At 41.6% G+C, this 19,023-nt stretch overlaps 1 protein-coding gene across 1 annotated transcript in view; it reads right to left on the reverse strand.

Annotated features, from left to right (window-relative positions):
- Positions 1 to 755: 755 nt before the first annotated feature.
- Positions 756 to 19,023, reverse strand: part of GFRA2 (GDNF family receptor alpha 2) — a 216,693-nt gene continuing 198,425 nt past the window's right edge. Inside the window, exon 9 of the mRNA XM_080926003.1 lies at positions 756 to 893. Coding sequence (XP_080782129.1) covers positions 825 to 893 — 69 coding nt within the window. The 3' untranslated portion in view covers positions 756 to 824. The remainder of the gene's footprint in view (positions 894 to 19,023) is intronic.

Consider the following 19,023-nt stretch of genomic DNA (forward strand, 5'->3'; position numbering starts at 1 on the left):
CCATCAGCCTCTTTCCTATAATGATCCCTGAGCCTTAAGCATGGAAATGTTTTGTAGATCTGTCTTCTGGGACTGAGATCCACAACTCTGGATTTTGATTAGTGGTGGTTTGATGCTGTTGTTGTTGTTTTCAGTACTCTCCATCTGCTGCAAATACATCCCCCAAATATACAGCCTATTGCTGGTGCACACTGTTGCCCCTGACAGGTAAGCTCCTATTGCTAAGGACAACATGCACTGCAGAACCAGAACTCAAAGACCCCTGAGCTGAAACTGACATGAATGTCTCCTCCCTGAGGACTAGTTTTCATGGGTATCAGAAGATGCCATGCAAGATTCCAAAGGAAAGAGGCATCCAATAGTTCTACACAGCTATGATGCCTATGAGTCAGATAAACAACCAGCCTGGCAGGATAATCCTAAGGGTAGAGGCACGCATGCCTTGCTGCTGACCAGTGGGCTCTATAATTGGATTTAAGACCTGCTCAAGAAGGAGGCCAGACCTGATGCTGCAAACCTAACTTCTCGGGACTAGTGAAATCATAGTGGAAGAAAATCTGCGACTACTAACTTAATAAGCCAGCATAATTCTTAACAACTGTCTATGAACATTTATCCTTATATCCACAGATAAGTACAGTCTTCATCCCTCATCCAGAAAACTGAAAAGTTCTTACTCACCTCTTTTCTGTGAACTGAACACTGAAAACCTCATTCTCAATGTGCAGAGTCAGATGATCAAACTTTTAAAGGGTGACGAGGGCATGAGGGTAGAGCTGCGTGGGTTACCGTGGCGATGTCTTGTTCATTTTGGGAAGAGGTTCCTAATGAAAAGGAACATGTCTGGCCTCCTTCTCATTCTTCTTTGTTGTATTCTCAGGCTTTTTCAACTTCTGCCATAAGGAGATGCATAGAAAGGGCCTTTAGCATATACAGAGCCTTCAACTTTGAACTCTTCAGATTCCGGAACTGTAGGAATGTAGGTTTGGGTTTGTTTTTTTTTTAAATAAATGATTCAGTCTGCATAACTAAAATAATACAGGAGCTGGACACTGTCCCATATCACAGCACAAGGGTGGAACATGCTGCTTACTAAGTGGACTCTGCCTCCACTCCAGGAGGTAGACTTTTTTTTAATTAATCAATTTATTTTACATCACAACCACAGACTCTCCTCCCTCCCCAATTCCCAGACCTCCCCGCCTCTCCCCTCCCCCATCCACTCCTCCTCCCTTTCTCTTCAGAAAAGGAAAGGCCTCCCATGGATATTAACCCGCCTTAGCAAATCTAGTTACAAAAAGACTAGGAGCATCTTCTCCTAATTAGGCTAAAGAAAGCAGCTCAGTTAGGGGAAAGGCAGGCAACAGAGTTAGAGACAGCTCCTGATCCCACTGTTAGGACTCTCACAGGAAGACCAAGATGCACAGCTGTTACATATGTGCAGAAGAACTAGGTCAGTCCCATGTATGCTTCCTTCTTAACAGTTTGGTCTCTGTGAAGTTGCTTCTGTAGATTTTCTTGTGGTATCCTTGAACCTTTCTAGTTCCTACAATCCATCCACCCCCCTGTTGCACAGAATTCTCCAAGTTCTGTCTGATGTTTGACTATAGGCCTCTACATCTGTTTCCACTATTTGCTGGGTTAAGTTTCTAACATATCTTCCTATGCTAAGAATTGCTTTCAAAAGGTAGTGGGTGAGAGATCCAGGGATACAGGCATGGTGAGACGGCGATCCGAGTAGCCGGGAAGCAGAGGTCTCTGCTGAGCACGCAGAAAATGCACCCCCCATTGGTTCAGGGGAGCAGGAACCCTGCCTGAGGGTGTCTGTTTCCACCCGGTGACCCGTGCATGTGCATGCAGAACAGGTGCTCAGGCCATCTGCAACCAGGAACAGTGGAGAGCCAGGGATGCTTGCCTGGTGAGACTGTGCTGCAAGTAGCCGGGGTGCAGAGAGTTCTGGGCTGAGCACTCAGAAAGCACCCCTCCATCAGTTCAGGGGAGCAGGAACCCTGCCTTAGGGTGTCCCCACAAGGAAAGAGAACTTCAGAACAAGCTCACTTATGAACATTGGTGCAAAAATACTCAACAAAATCCTTGCAAACCAAATCCAAGAACACATCAAAATGATCATTCACCATGATCAATTAGGCTTCATCCCTGGGATGCAGGGATGGTTTAATATATGGAAATCCATCAATGTAATCCACCATATAAACAAAATCAAAAATAAAAAAAAAAACACATGGTCATCTCACTAGATGCTGAGAAAGTATTTGACAAAATTCAACACCCCTTTATGTTAAAAGTCTTGGAAAGAACAGGAATCCAAGGCCCATACCTAAACATATTAGAAGCAATATACAGCAAACCAATAGCCAATATTAAACTTAACGATGGGAAACTTGCAGCAATCCCACTAAAATCAGGAATAAGGCTGCCCACTCTCCCCCTACCTATTCAACATAGTACTGGAAGTCCTGGCTGAAGCAATTAGACAGCAAAAGGAAATAAAAGGGATACAAATTGGAAAGAAAGAAGTAAAAACATCACTATTTGCAGATGTCATGATAGTGTATTTAAGTGACATCAAAATTCCACCAGAGAACTTCTACAGCTGATAAGTTCAGCAAAGTGGCTGGATATAAAATTAACTCAAACAAATCAATAGCCTTTTTCTACTCAAAGGACAAACATGTGGAGAAAGAAATTAGGGAAAAGATACCCTTCACAATAGTCACAAACTATATGAAATTACTTGGTGTGAATCTAACTAAGCAAGTGAAGGACCTGTATGACAAGAACTTCAAACCTCTAAAGAAGGAAATCGAGGAAGATCTCAGAAAATAAAAAGATCTCCCATGCTCATGGATTGGAAGAATCAACATTGTAAAAATGGCCATCTTACCAAAAGCAATCTACAGATTCAATGCAATCCCCATCAAAATTCCAACCCAATTCTTCATAGAATTGGAAAGAGCAATGTGAAATTTCATCTGGAATAACAAAAGACCTAGAATAGCAAAATCCATCCTCAACAACAAGAAAACATCTGCGGGAATCACTATCCCTGACCTCAAGCTATATTACAAGGCAATTGTGCTAAAAACTGCAAGGTACTGGTACAGAGATAGGCACGTGGATCAATGGAATAGAATAGAAGATCCAGAAATGAGTCCTCACATATATGGTCACTTGATTTTTGACAAAGGAGCTGTAAACATTCAATGGAAAAAGGACAGCCTCTTCAACAAATGGTGTTAATCCAACTGGCACTCAGCATGCAGAAGAATGAAAATAGAACCTTTCTTATCTCCTTGTACAAAGCTCAAGTGCAAGTGGATCAAAGATCTCCACATTAAACCAGGTACACTGAAACTATTAGATGAGAAAGTAGGGAAAACCTTAGAACACATAGGTACAGGAGAAAATTTCCTGAACAGAACACCAATGGCTCGTGCTCTAAGGTCAAAGATTGACAAATGGGACTTAATGAGATTGCAAAGTTTCTGTAATGCTAAGGACATTGTCAAGAAAACAAAATGGCAGCCAAGAGAGTGGGAAAAGATCTTTACCAACTCCACATCAGATAGAGGCCTAATATCCAAGGTATACAAAGAACTCAAGAAGCTAGACACCAGAGAATCAAACAATCCTATTAAAAAATGGGATACAGAGCTAAACAAAAAGTTCTCAATTGAGGAATATAGAATGGCTGAGAAGCATCTAAGGAAGTGTTCAACATCATTAGCCATCAGGGAAATGCAAATCAAAACAACCCTGAGATTCCACCTCACACCAGTCAGAATGGCTAAGATCAAAAATTCAGATGACAGCAGATGCTGGCAAGGATGTGGAGAAAGAGGAACACTTCTCCACTGTTGGGGTTGTAAACTGGTACAACCACTCTAGAAATCAGTCTGGCAATTCCTCAGAAAATTGGACATAGTACTACCTGAAGACCCAGTTATTCCACTCCTGGGCATATACCCCAGGGAAGCTCCAACATACAACAAAGATACATGCACCACAATGTTCATAGCAGCCCTATATATAATAGCCAGAAGCTGAAAAGAACCCAGATGTCCTTCAGTAGATGAATGGATACAAAAATTGTGGTATATTTACACAATGGAGTACTACTCAGCTACCAGAAACAATGACTTTATGAAATTCTTAAGAAAATGGCTGCATCTAGAGAATATCATCTTGAGTGAGGTAACCCAGTCACAAAAGAACAGACATAATATGCAGTCACTGATAATTGGATACTAACCCCAGAAAGCTCTGAACACCATAGAAACATCTAACAGACTATAGGAAGTTCAAGAAAAAAAAAAGAAAGAAAATGAAAAATCATTATGCTTAATCTTTACACACCAAGAAAACTTTGACTGTTTCCAGGTTACATCCTGTTTTACATGTACTTTATGCTCATTGTAACTAGTAAGATCTTAATGCACACTATCAAATCTTTATAAAAAAAAAAAACAAGTACTGACAAAAATGTATTCATATACTTTTATGCAGAAATGCTTAAAATCTGTACATTTATCTTTGTTTTTTAAAATAAAGATGTTCAATTTAAAAAAAAAAAAGGTAGTGGGTATTGCTCTACTCACAATAGCGAGGAAATAGGAATAACCTCAGTGCCTTTTAACAGATGAATGACAGTAAACATGTGGTACATCTACTATATGGAATACTACTCAACAGTAGAGAAAAATGAATTTATGAAAATTGGAGGCAAATGGATATAACTGAAAAAGATTGTATTGTGTGAAATAACCCAGACCCAGGAAAACAAATATCTCATTTCTCTCTTGTCTGTGGCTCCTAAATCCATTTCTTCAGATGTGAGTTTCTAACCTGGAATTATCACAAAGGCCATGAACAAAAAGGGACTCTGGAGTGGGGAGAGCACTAACAAGGGGACAAGCAGAGCAGAAGCATTCTGAAGGGAGAAATGGGGAAAACAAGGCAGTGGTTAGTTGCAAAGGGACAGAGGGGATAAAATAACAGTAAGGGCGTCATTAAATGTCATAAGGAATCAAAATTGTATTGATTTATCTAAAATTACATAGAATACAGCAAGCCTATGAGTTGACATAAAAGTATAAATTATGTATTTATAATTATTAATACTACACATATAAGTAAGTATATAAATTAAAATGCCCCACCTTGGTTGACAATGCTTTCCCCCAAGAGCCATGGACTATGTACCTAGCTCCCTCACAAGCTGTTGGTCAAGGGAGTGCAAGCAGCTCCCAAAGCATTCTAGGCTATTGCTGTGATCCTTGATTCTCCAAGAGATGGAAGGTGGGTCTCTACTGCTGAAGACACCATATACTTTAGAGACAGAACCTTGAGGATTGGAGAATTAGCTTTCAGAGTATTAGAAGGTACCATGCAAGCTTTCAAGGAAGGGAAGAAAACAATAGTTTTGCCCATCTATGACACCCAATAACTATACCAATGACCATCTGGCGCAATGCTAGAGATGGAAGGGTATCACTCACATCTCCACAGCAGCTAACACTTCTCTAATCGGACTTAAGGCCCCTAAACAAGAGGGAAACTCTGTCTGTACTACATACCTTGGCACCTACTTAGGACTAGTGAGGTCATAGTTCTTGAAAAAGAATGTATATTTGCCACTTTACTAAACTACTATAATTCCTAACTGTGTTCTAAATACTTATCCTTATACCCACAGATTAGTGCGGCTTAAACCTCTTAACACACACACACACACAAAAAAAAAAAAAAAAAAAAAAAAAAAAAACAAAAAAACAAAAAACAAAAAAACAAACTTCTCTTTGCATCGTTGCAACAGATGGTGACTGTCTTGGATAGGGCTCTACTGCTAAAAACAGACACCAAGACCAAGGCAAGTCTTATAATGGCAACATTTAACTCGGGCTGGCTTACAGGTTCAGAGGTTCCATCCATTATTATCAAGGTGGGGGCATGGCAACAGCATCCAGGCAGGCATAGTGTAGGAGGAGCTGAGAGTTCTACATCTTCATCTGAAGGCTGTTAGTGGAAGACTGACTTCCAGGCAGCTAGGATGAGGGTCTTAAAGCCCATGCCCACAATGACACACCTATTCCAGCAAGGGCACACCTCCAAACGGTGCCACTCCATAGGCAAGACATATTCAAACCATGACAGTGGCCATTACTAAAAACCAAAACTAAGTAAAATGCAGAGCAGAAGTGATTCTGTGTGCACAGCCCCAACTAATCCATCTACAACATAAGTCCTAACTGTAAAACTCATAGAACACTGAGAAAGAGGCAAAAGACTCCTAAGAGCCAGAGGAACTGGATGTCTGTTATGAGACTCCTAGAAATGTCATGCAAGCTCCACCTATTCAGTCTCAACAACATGGAGGCCAAGCATGATGTGAACAAGGACATGCTAACATGGAAGAGGGAAATAGAAGATGAACTACCTGCAACTAGAGAATACTACAAGTGAGAGAAAACTGTCTTCCCCAAGGCATAGCCCTTTAGTGATCATACTTGTGTTTATACAAGGGCAATATGGATGAATCAGGTTGTATTTATATATTAAGGGTGTGTGTGTGTGTGTGTGTGTGTGTGTGTGTGTGTGTGTGTGTGTAACAACTTTTTTTCCAAAGGCCAGATGACATGAATTTAAGAGAGAATAACGGAAGATACATGGAAACATTGGAGAGAGGAAAGGGAAAGAAAAAGACATGTTGTAATTGGATCTTAATTTCAAACTTGAAAAAATAAACTTCAATTTTTAAAAAAAGGCATGAGCATACAAGGCCTGTGGACTCCCAACCCTACAAAGAAATAAATCTATAATCTATCCTCTTCAAACATTAAGGCCCACCCCCATGTGCATAAGAACAGCTCTCATTGAACCAAGGGGGTTATTAATAGCAAAAAATGTAAGGCATGAAACTGAAAGGAAGATAGGAGGTGCCCAGGGGAGTTGAAGGGAGGTACATGAGTTTGGTCAAAATACATTGCATAAATGTATACAGTTTTTAAAGAATAAATAAAATACTATTTAAGGACCTGACACAGGCAAGCACACAGAATTTAGCACATGTCTAGATGCTCTTGTGTCCCACTGATCAATCCAACTCCAAGAATCTGTACTTTAGCAGAAGACGTTAAACTAGAAGGATATCAGACTAGAACAAAGTCTGATCAGTCCTGACTGTATACAGGAAAGCACAGCAGGAGTTCCCCCCAAGGGCTGGCTGGAAGAGAGGGAATACCTAAACTCCAGTTCGAATGGTAGTTGAGAGGCCAGTGAGAAGAGAGAAAAGTAAAAGAAAGGTGTGAAGGGTGAGCCTTCCCACAGAAGAAAGAAGTTTCCCTTAACGCAAAGACCTTTGATAACTAAGGTGGTTAATAAAATCATATACAGCTTTCATCCTCTCTAAAGTATTTCCTTTCTGAGCATATGGGTGGGGAGTGAGAAGAGGAACAATTAGACCTAGTAATCTGAAGTTACTCCAGCAGTCTAGGGTGGATGGGGCCGGCAAGAAGTCTAAAACTTTTATCAATGGACATGAAAAAGCAGAAGATACCAAGAGAGGCTATGAGGGCAGCTTTGAGAGTTCTGAATTTTTCATCTGCACAGGCCGCTTGCTTTAAAAAAAAGTCACAAAAATGCAAGGATTTTAGCACAGTAGAGGTTATTCTTTTTACACACATTAGAAGACTGTGTAGGGAGAAGGGGAGTTGACCTATACAGTCACTGGGTCCCTTAAGCAGCCACCCACTGGTCCCAATGAGCATGGCCAATACATGAAGGCAGGGAGAGGCCAGGGAGAGCTGAATACATCTGGTATTGCCAGGCCTGAAGGTAGAAAGCACCCATTTGCCCATGTTTTATAAGCCAGTACCCATTTTTCTCCCTCCTGGGAGACAGGGAAACATAAGGAGAACAGTTTTCTAATTCCCACAGCTGACAATGGAGAGAAGGGATGGGAAGTCAAGAGTGACTATTTTCAGGCCGAGGGACTTTAAGATTGATGGGACTATCGACACACAAACGAAAATTTAAAAGGAAGAGCGCGAGGGCTGCGAACTTAACATTATTCATCCATATGTCTATAGTGACAATAACCCAAGAGAATTACGGGACAGATTTTGCTAAAACGTGTAGTCCCAGCATATCCCAGGCACTTTGGGGATAATAATGCCACTTCCAAAAGTGATACATAAAACGACGGGGTTGTGTGTGACACCAAAAGCAGTGGTAACAAAATAAAAACTAGATACTGTAGAATTCAGTGTCGAAAGCTTTATGAGATGAGTACAGTAGTCCACGTCTGAGTTATCAGCACTTGGGAAGCTGGGGCTAGAGGATCAAGAATTTGAGGTTAGCTTTGGTCACATGGCAAGACGCTGACTCAACACAAACAGCGGTATAGAGATGGCTGACTCAGTAGTGAGAGCATATACGGCTCTTTCAAATGATGGGAGCTCTGCTCCACGTACTCAGGTCAGAAAGCACACACGTACCTGTCACTGTAGCTCTAGGGGATAAAACACCCTCTTCTGGGCTTCTAGGACCCCAAACTTGTGTACAACATACATACATACATACATACATACATACATACATACATACATACATACACACACACACACACATACACACACATACACACAAACACACATACACAAACACACACACACACACAAACACACACACACACACACACACACACACACACAGACTTTGTCCAGAGAGGTAAAAAGGCAGATCATAAGATCACAGAACATGAGAAAGACAAAGTATCTGCAAATGTGGAAAGAATCAAAATTCATAACAAATAACTGCTACAATTTACAACAGCAATACAATGCCTTGACTTAAAAATGAACACAGGACTGCAAAGATATTTTTCTAAAAGGGAGAGGTAGGAGAGGAGGGAAGAGAGGAGGAGGAGAGGATGGGAAGAAGGAAGCAGGGAGAAAAGAGAAGAAGAGAGAGAAATTTTAAGAAGAAACAAACAAACAACAACCAAAAAAACCCAAACATTGGTGTGGGGATAGAGGGATTGAGCTGCTCTGGATAGACAGAAGGACCAAGGCGGGGGTGACTTCAGTATTGCTCAAAGGAACAAACAAACAAATACAGTTTATATCCCCAAGGGCACACAATCCTTAGAACAAAAGGATATTGGGATACATGTTGTAACATGGACTAACATGGTGAAGCTGAGTGAAATAAGCCAGTCACGAAGGAGGAAGTATGTCTATGGTAGACGTTCCCTAAAGGAGCCAGACTCATGGGGAAAAAGATAGCAAGGTAGGTGCAGGGAGCTGGGGGAGGGGAGATGGTGAGTTAATGTCTAACAGGCTCAGAGTCTCGGCCTAGAAATATAAAAGTGTCCTGGGGATAAATGGCGGTGATGGTTATACAGCAATATGAAAGCACTTGCTGCTTCCAAACTGTGCAGCTACAATGGTTCAGATGGTAAGGTTTATGCCAGGTGTATTTCACCACAATAAAAAAGGGAGAGGTGAGTTCATCCACCACAAGATGCAGGGTCACATGGAGATTCCCTGCTCAAAGCTACCAGTTAGCTAACTAAGAGATGCTGTCTGAAAACCCTCTCCACACATCCGTCTCCCTCCTGAGTAACCTGTCACCCAGTCTTCCATCACCACCCTGCTGCTCCTGAGTTCTCCACCTCCCTCAGCTTTCAGACCTACCCCTGGAGAACTGAGTTAGAGACAGCAATGCCCCCTTTGACATCTCTCCCTATACACTCTGCAGCCCAGCAATAAAACCTCTTGCGTCCCCTATGTCCTCCAGACGTGCTTCACTTCTGGACTTTCCAGAGCTAAACATCTTCTAAGCCTCCTCCCTCTCTTGTCTTACCCCTCCTCTCATTGCAGGCCATCTTCCTCAGTGCAGTACTGTGTCCTCCCTAGCAGTTTCCCAGGTGGGACCAGGGCATAGGCCTTCACAAGTATTTCACATACACTTTGCCCTACAGAGACACCTCCATTGCCCCCACTGTAAACATGAGAAAAGCAAGGACCTCAGAGCCTAGCTAGTACCATAGGGTGTCTATAGAGCAGGTGGCAAGCCTGGAGTTCCCACAAAGACTACTGAGCATCAGCTAATAGGCGCAGGTAGCATCAACCTACAACTAGCAGATGCTGGGTCCTTTCCTCCTTACATGTTACAATTCACAGACCGTCTCACAACAGGTGAGATGGACTATGAGCATGCCGTTGTGCACTTGATTGTATAGATGTGGATAACGAGAGGGTGAGTCATGTGCCCAATACATATAAGCTAGCCAAGAGCGGGACACAGATTCAAGGCCCATGCGATCTAGGACAGAGTTATGCTGGGAGGCACAATACCAACTCTCCCAGAAGTAGGTCACTCCCCTCCTCCCAAACCTGCAGAATCCACTTCATCTGTAGCATGATGCTGATCAAAGACTAACCTAGATCATCAGCTGCAGCAGCCATATATGTGAGTAACAATTCCACACTGCCGTTTCATACGGCAGGAAGGGGGAGGACCCTTCTGGACCTCCGCTGCCTTAGTATCTGAGTGATCCTTATAAGACGCAGCTGATCGTCACCTATTTTGAAAGGGACTGCCATTGTGACAGGATAAGAAGTGTGCATGTGGTCTCCACCTTCAGTCCCTTGCACGAAGCTTTTAAGGATCTCGAAATTTCCTGAGTGACAGAGGTGACGAGGCCCCCTTTGTTAGAGCTTTCTGGTTTTGTCAGCAGTTTCAGGGGCTGAGCTTCTAAAAAACCCTCGGAGTTTCCTGAGTGCAGAATAATGGGAGCTGGTTTGTGACTCATAAACTAGTCCCTTTCAACTCCACTGAAGTGTCTGCTAATAAGGTGACTAAGGTGCCTGGTATCTCTAAAAGCCACTTCAACAGCTTCAGGAAGAGGATGCTTCAGAGGAGAATGAGGGTAGAGCTTTCATCCTCACCCCAGCCTCCCAGGAACGGAGAAAGACTAAGTTTAGTCCCCTGTATCTAATGGTAGAGACTCCACTAGGAACCCTTAGAAAAGGTGAATAGAGCCACATGACAGAGGCCTGAGGTGGGTTAAAGGAAATAACCTCCATAGGTGAACATCTGTTTCCCTGTTCATCTCCCTGTTTAGGGGCGTTTAGAAGGTGCGACTTTGTTGGGGAAAGTATGTCACTGGAGACAGGCTTTGAAAGTTTAATAATTTGTACCATTTCCAGCCCCCTTCCCTCTCTTCACTCTTGTGATTCAAGATAAAAAGCTCTTGTGTGCATTGAGGGGAGGGGTCCTTTATGACGTCCATGGGCAGTGGTAATAAGCTGTGGGGAAAAAAATAAGGCGATACAGCCCAACAGAACTCCATAGCTGTAGCTGACATCAGTTCAAACATCAGGAGTCTGACCCCCAAGTTGTTTATTTTAGGCATATTTCAACACATCACAATCTGGTGAAAACTATTCTTGTGAGGATTAACTCAAGCCTGCATGTACAACAAAATGTACCTAAAACTTAAGAAACAAAGTAAACTGAAAACAGATCCAGTGTGATGACACTGAAACTCTTTGTAAAGTACCTGTGTCACCTTCCATAAAGACAGGTTCTATAGATTGACAGAGAAGAAACAAGTCTAGAGAAGGGTCTGGAGAAGGGTCCAGTATCAGAAAGTCTCCACCCACCAGACTGTACCAACGCCACCAGACTAGGAAGCACATTTACTAAGCATCCTGGGTGTAAAACAGGTTTTGCATTTCTTCCCTTAAAGAAATAACCCTGTTTGATTGACACTTCAGGTTCCTCTACCATATCTATGAGCTCAAAAATCTTAGTGCCCTACAAGCCCTTGCATTCACATCTTGCCACCATACCTGCCACTTGTTACTGTGACAGATTTATCCCTCTGGAAACATAGCCCTAAATAAACCCTTCATTCCATAAGTTGCCTCAGTTCTAGCTTTTATCACAGCAATAGAAAAGGAACCACTATAGGCCCAATTACTAGGAAGGAACAGAGCTCTTGTACTTGAGAGCCTTCTAGACATCACTCTGGATCATTCTTCACCTGGTTGTCCTTTCACAAGGCTGGTAAACATGGCAAAGTAAACATAGAAAACATTTTCACTATGTAAGCAAAGCAAAATATTTCCATGTCTTATATAAGCCAATACAAAAAAATTATCAAATTATCAAGCCCCAGATGAAGAGTGTGGTAAATCCATACTTTGTAGGCAAATGGTCAAAATTACAGGTAACCTAGACTTTGGGTCAGTGTCTTAAGTCAGAGGACCTTGTGGGACTAAATCCTTCAAGCTGTGAGGTTTGCATTAATTGTAGGAGATGACACAAGTCGAATCAATGTATATGCCATTAATGAGATGAATTATTATATACTCAGCTAATGTTTGCAGAGTGTGACATCAGCTGTCAGTGGTTGTGTTGGTTACTTTTTGTCTTGATGTGGCAAAAATAACATCAAAACAAAACAAGAAGTAACCTAGTGGAGACAGTTTAACCTGTCTTGCAGCTCAGACAAATTCATTGTATCTTGGTGGGAAAGACATACAGTAGGTAAGGAAACATGCTTTCAGCAACATCTGCTATCAGGGAGCAGGGAGTAAACAGGGTAGGGATAAACTCTAAAATGTCAAGGCCCACCCCTAAAGGACCCACTTCTTCCACCAAGGCTTGACTTTCTACAGTGTGGAAGTTTCTACAACTTTCCCAAACATCACCACCAATTAGAGGCCAAGTTTTCAAACACATGTGCCTAGGGAGACATTTCACACTCAAACAATAATAGTTCAATAAGCCTATATATCTGGTGTTGGATGTATTGGGGTGGGGGAGGCAGTTAAATATCTATATCCAGTATACACCTGCAATTCAATCCAAGTTTTCATTTGCTTTCTCTACTGAGGCTGTATGCCAAATACTACAAACATATCCATACGTCTGATATCTCTAAGACAACTTTAGGCACATGCCTCTTTTAGTCCACCCTCAGCCATTCCTTGTATTGCCATGAGCAATTTTGATATTGCATTCACCACACCACAGACTCCCAAAAGTCAGGATGATACTTCATGGAGTTCTGCATCCCTTTACATGCCTCAATTCAGGTAGATACTTAGAAAATTCATTCAGTGACTCACTGTTTGAATGACTCAACCGGTTCCACTGAATCACAAATCTCATGAAATAAACTCAGCCTACGGTGCCGAGTCACCAGCTGGGAAGAGAGGATATCTTGGTGTGACTGGCTTGGTAGTGCATTCTACTAAAATGGCTCTCTCCCTTTTACTACTGCTCATTAGCATAGTCATCAACATTTTACATAGTATTTGCAATCCGTTCTCTCGCTTTATTCTCCACGGTTTGGAAATATAATCTTTTACATTGGCTTGAAATTAATTTTCTATATGTTTCATAAGCATATTTTGATTGCTTCTGATTAAGTTGTCAAACTAAAGAAGTCGTCTGAAATTAAACATAATATCCCTTGAGAAGCAATTTGAGGTGAGAGAGCTGAGGCTCTGAGTGTCTTAGAGATGAGTCCCACCTGCTACACTAGGTTATCAACCTGACAAAGTTTTGTTAGGTTTACATGAACAGAGAATATAGCCAGCCAAGAAGATCAGAATAAGTTATCTTTGCTAATCGTAAGAATTGTGCTGTCAAAGCCATCACTAAGATCTTAAAAGGCTGAGTTCCAGTGGCCTTCCCACATTATTAATACATTTTTCCTGAAGCCAAAAGTGAAAGTCGGCCCTGGGCTCTCATTCACCCATAAAAAGCATCCGGTGGAGGACCAATAGCTCAGACTCTACCTGGATCCCAACCTGGAACCCACCGTGAAACAAAAGCTTCATGCTTAAAACATACTGCTCTCCAGCCAAGGAAGCAAGTGGGCTAACTACATATCTTCAGCTGTCCCTCTAATTCCTCCAAATCCAGTCCCCCTGCCCGACTCCCACCTGCTCCATACCCAGCTCTGCAGCAGACCACCTGCCCACCCCACCCCCACTGCATGCAGAAATCTTCCCCTTCTAACTTTCACCGAACACTCTGGCCAGGGCAACAGGAAAGCTAACTGCCTATCATCAAATCTCCTTTCTCAGCCCCTCAAAAACCAATGCCAACCATCCACCCACTCCCATTGGTCATATTCCCAGTGCTGTAGGTGATCAACTTCTGCAGCCTTTCTTCCCATGAATCACACAGATCTTCCCTTCTGAACTTCTCTGGCACAGGAAAGGACTTTCTGGACAGACACTGTTAGCATGGGTACTAAGACACCAACAATTACTAAATGGGCTCTCACAAAACTGAGAGGCTGCTGTGAAGCAAAGGACACTGTCATCCTGATAATGCAGCAGTCTACAGAATATGAAAATATTTTTACCAATGACACATAGTATACATGACTAATACCCAAAATATATAAAGAACACAACGAGCTATATACTAAGAAAACAAATACTCATTTAAAACTGGTTTACAGATCTAAGCAGAGAATTCCCAACAGAGAAATCTCTAATAGTGAGAAACACTTAAAGAAATGGTTAACACCTTTAGTCATCAGAGAAGTGCAAATAAAAATTACTTTGAGATTTTATCTTGCATATATCAGAAAAGTTAATATCAATAAATCAAGAGAGAGCTCATGCTGGCAAGGATGTAGAGTAAGGGGAACACTCACTCTCCCACTGCTGGTGAGAATGCTAACTTGTACATCCACTGTGAAAATCAGTGTGGCATTTCCCCAACAATACCACTCTTGAGTATATACTCAAAAGAACGTCCATCCTACCACAGAGACACTTGTTCAACCATGCTCATTGTTGCTTTATCTGTAATAGCCAAAAAGTGCAAACAACCTAGATGCCTCTCAACAGAGAAATGGATAAATAAAATGTAATAAATTTACATAATGGAGTATTACTTGGCTGTTAAAAATAGTGAAATCATTAAACTCATAGGTAAATGGGTAGAACTATGAGGAAAATTTTTCCTAAATGAAGTATCCCAGACCCCAAAAGACAAAGAAGGTGTGTATTCCCTTACATGAGGCTATTAGTTATCAAGTGAATGGCAACCAAGCTATAATCTACCTTTATGTAGACCCATAAAGGTTAGCTATAAGGTAAGGGCCTAGGGGGACAGATAAATCTTGTTGTGAAAGAGAAATAAAACAGTTATGGATGGATGGGTAAAGCTGCTGAAATGGGAAGATTAAGTGAGAGGTAGAGGGGAAAGGGTAGTAAGGGAGAAAATTGAGGGAAAATAGCTGAAATTGAGGGCATTTGAGAGATAGTATAGAAACCTAGTACATTAAAGTTTACTAAAACATATACATTTATAAAGGCAATTTAAACAAAATTGCCAAATAATAAAGGAGACAGAGCCCCAACTGGAAATTATTTGTCACCAAATGAAGCTTCTAGTATGACGATTGAGTCACATCTAATTGAGTTGTTGGCCATATGGGTGCCATGGGAATTGCCAAATCACGCAGGCTGTTGTAAAGACTATGGATTACTCTTCACAAACTGACAGCAAGGTACGACTGCGGAACACAACATGTACACAACTCATTCAAATTGAAGAATTCCAACTGGTGCATACATGAAGCCTTCATCCCTGCATTCTAGGGTTTCTGATGTGGGAATGTACTATGCATGCTACCAAAAGAGAAATCTAAATACCAACCTGGACACAAACTTTTTAATCTACAATGGGATCCTGCCTATGAGACATGCTAAGGCAGTGGTGGCACAAAGCCCATTGGGAGTAACCAATCAATATCTAATTTGACTTAAGGTCTACTCCAAAAGGTGGAACCCATACCAAACACTGCTTGGGTGACCTAGAATCTAGGACTAGATTGTCCATGGACCTAGGGTAAAATTTAATACTACTATTAATTTTTTTAAAAACTAGCAATAAAAGGACCCCTAATGATATTCTGCAATATATACAGATCAGTGCCTTGTTTAGCCATCATCAAAGATGTTTCCTTTTTCAGCAGATGAAAATAAATACAGAGACCCACAGCCAGACATTTTGCAGACAGTGATAGACCTTGGAACACTCAGCCTTAGCACAGGGTGTCTCCATCAAACCCATCCCCTCAGGCCTCAGGGAACCCTGGGGAGGAGGACACAGAAGTGTAAGAGCAAGAGGGGATGGAGGACACCAAAAGAAGAAGCTCATTAAATCAACATGACCAAAGCTCCTCCGAACTCACAGAGACCTTCGCAGGTTTGCTCGAGTCCTTTACATGTATATATCAAGGCTTCTTGTTTAGTGTTTTTATGGGATTCCTCAGTACGTGTGACCAAATGTGTCTCTGTTTCCTGTGCTTTCTCTTGGGTTCTTTTTTTCCTGTTTGTTTCTTTTGTCCCTTTCCAATGTATTAGGTTTTTTTTTTTTTTTTTTTTTTTGGCTTACTCTTTTATTTAGTAAATAAATAAATAATGACAATGACAACATATTGCTTCTCCACTTAGACGGGATCATTCAAAACTTCCAGCTCCATGCACAAATTTGAAAGACATGATATTTTCCATTGGATTGAAATTAATTTGCTGTAATTCACACCAGTGTATTTTGATTGCTTTTGATTAAGTTTAACAAACTAAAGGAGTCTGCTGAAATTAAACATCAAAGTAAACAATCCGTTTTCTGAGGCTCCTTGTACATAATTATCAGCCTTGTCATTCTCGCTAAATATATCCATTATGTGACAGCCCCTGTGCCTGAGTAGTGGTAATTAATACAGAATCCCAAAATCAATTCCAGAGAAATCCTCTAAAATCAAGGGAAGCTCATTTGCATAGTTTCTAAAAGACATGAATGGATTGTTCTGCAACCAGGATGAAAAGCAAGGGGCTTTCAGAGGGCAGGGAATTTTTGTATAAATAAATAAATAAAAGGAGTCACATACTTAATACTAGGTTGTTGCCAAGAAAAATAGATCTTTAGTGTACAGTATGAATAAATAGTTAGATGACTCTTTGGGCCGTCACTTTGTAGAAAGCCTCAGCAAAATTAATGGCTAGTAATTAACTACCCAAGCAACTAATGGGCTGAGAAAAGTTCACAGGTAGCTTTGTAACACTGCTGAAAATGACAGAAATTAAAGTCAATATGATTTTATTAAAATGCGGGGAAAACAATTTAAATATTTTTGAGGAAAGCGGGGGAGAGAGACCTCTCAGGCCTCGTTTGTTTACTTTCATCCAGGGAAATAGAGAAGAAGAAAAAGAAAACGAGAAACAGCTGCCACTGGCAAAATCTGCTCTGCTGCCCAGAAGCAGAGTAATTCTGGGCACAAGATGCAATCTTTCAAAGCCTTGATGTTCTCATTGAAAAATAACATGCCTGAGCCAGTTTTACTCCAGGCTCACTCCAAGGGGGTGATATCAAGCACGTGACAGCCCCAAAACAAGGCCAGGCATTCTGGGGGTGTTGGGGAGGTACAACCCAGGTATTGCTTTCCCAGATGGTGCTCCTTCACTCTGTCTGTAGCAATCTCTTTGTGCCCATCAATTATTTGTGATAATGATGAGAAAAAAGAATAACCAGTTTTACCAGGCTCTTATCGGACTCTGTGCTAAGCACTTTCTCTGGAGAACAACTCCCAAGGAAGTTTCCAATGGTATCATCTTTCTCTAGGAGTTTAAACAACTCTGCTAAGGAGTTAGGAGCTGCCAGTTCAGTGGCAAACGTGGTCTCTGAACATACAACAGGCATTGGGTATGGGCCCACTGCATGGTTCAGCAGCCTCATGGGTGGGCGCAAGTGAACTTCAGAAGTCAGGAAACTTTCAGAAATGACATGTAAGATGTCAATACATGTGCACACTCATCTGATCTCCCAAAGGAGCCTTTAATTCCCAAATGGTTAAGAGGCCTGTCTTCGGTTTCAATTTAAGCAAGTGAAATGACTAAGTCTGTGCTGTGTGAAGTGTGGCCTCAAACCACTACTACTAAACCAGAATAAAAGAGACTGTGAGATACTCTGCAGACCCCTGCAGGGCCAAGGCTGCCTGAAGGAGACATAAGCCCAAAAAGATGATGAAGAGTCAGACCTGGAGGTGAGTGCTGTGATTTAGATGTGGTGAGTTCCCTGTATATTTATATACTGGCAACTTGGTCCACAGTATGATCACAGAGAAATGATGGGACCTAGAGGGGGGTCTTTAGACAACTGGGGTTGTGCCCTCAGAAGAGATTAAGATAGTTTGTTGAGATGAAAGTTCAACCCTGGCTCCTCTTTTCTCCCTGGCTTCCTGATGTATCATGTAATCTATCTTTTTCATGCATGTTCCGACTATGATATGCTACCTTCCATGATACCCTCACCTGACCTAGGGCCATGCCCTTGAATCTCTAGAACTGCTATTTATAAAATACCTCTGGCGGCTTAAATAAGGAAAACACCTATAGGCTCATAGATTCGAATGCTTGGTCATCAGGGAGTGCCACTACTTAGAAGGATTAGTAGGTGTGGCCTTGTTGGAGGGAGTACATCACTGGGGGTGGGCTTTGAGGTTTAAGAAACCTGAGCCAGGCCCAGTGACTCTCTCTTACTGGATCAGATGTAGAAGTCTCATCTCCCTGTCCAGCACTGTGTCTGTCTACATGCAAATATGCTGATTAAGACAATATACCCAAACTCAGGAATGTCATGGTGACTATGGAAAACAGTAAGTATTGGGGATAAGAACATAAAATCAAAGAGAAATGCCCAAACAAATGAGAGCATGAAAACAGTCTTCACTGTCACAAGCAGCCATTTTACTGGCATGTATAATGTAAGGTTAAAGACACAGGCATTAGCCATACATGGAGTGTATGTGGGACAATGGAGAGCCATTCAGAGTAGCTGCTCACATAGTCACGTAGGACTCTGGAGTGGTCAGATGCGCACTTGCTAGCATGACTAAGTGATATGCAAGAGTTTAGACAAAGAGGCATGGGCACCAGTGGACGTCACTAAAAATGACTA

The sequence above is a fragment of the Micromys minutus genome, assembly GCF_963924665.1.
Source record: "Micromys minutus genome assembly, chromosome: 12".
Lineage (NCBI taxonomy): Eukaryota > Metazoa > Chordata > Mammalia > Rodentia > Muridae > Micromys > Micromys minutus.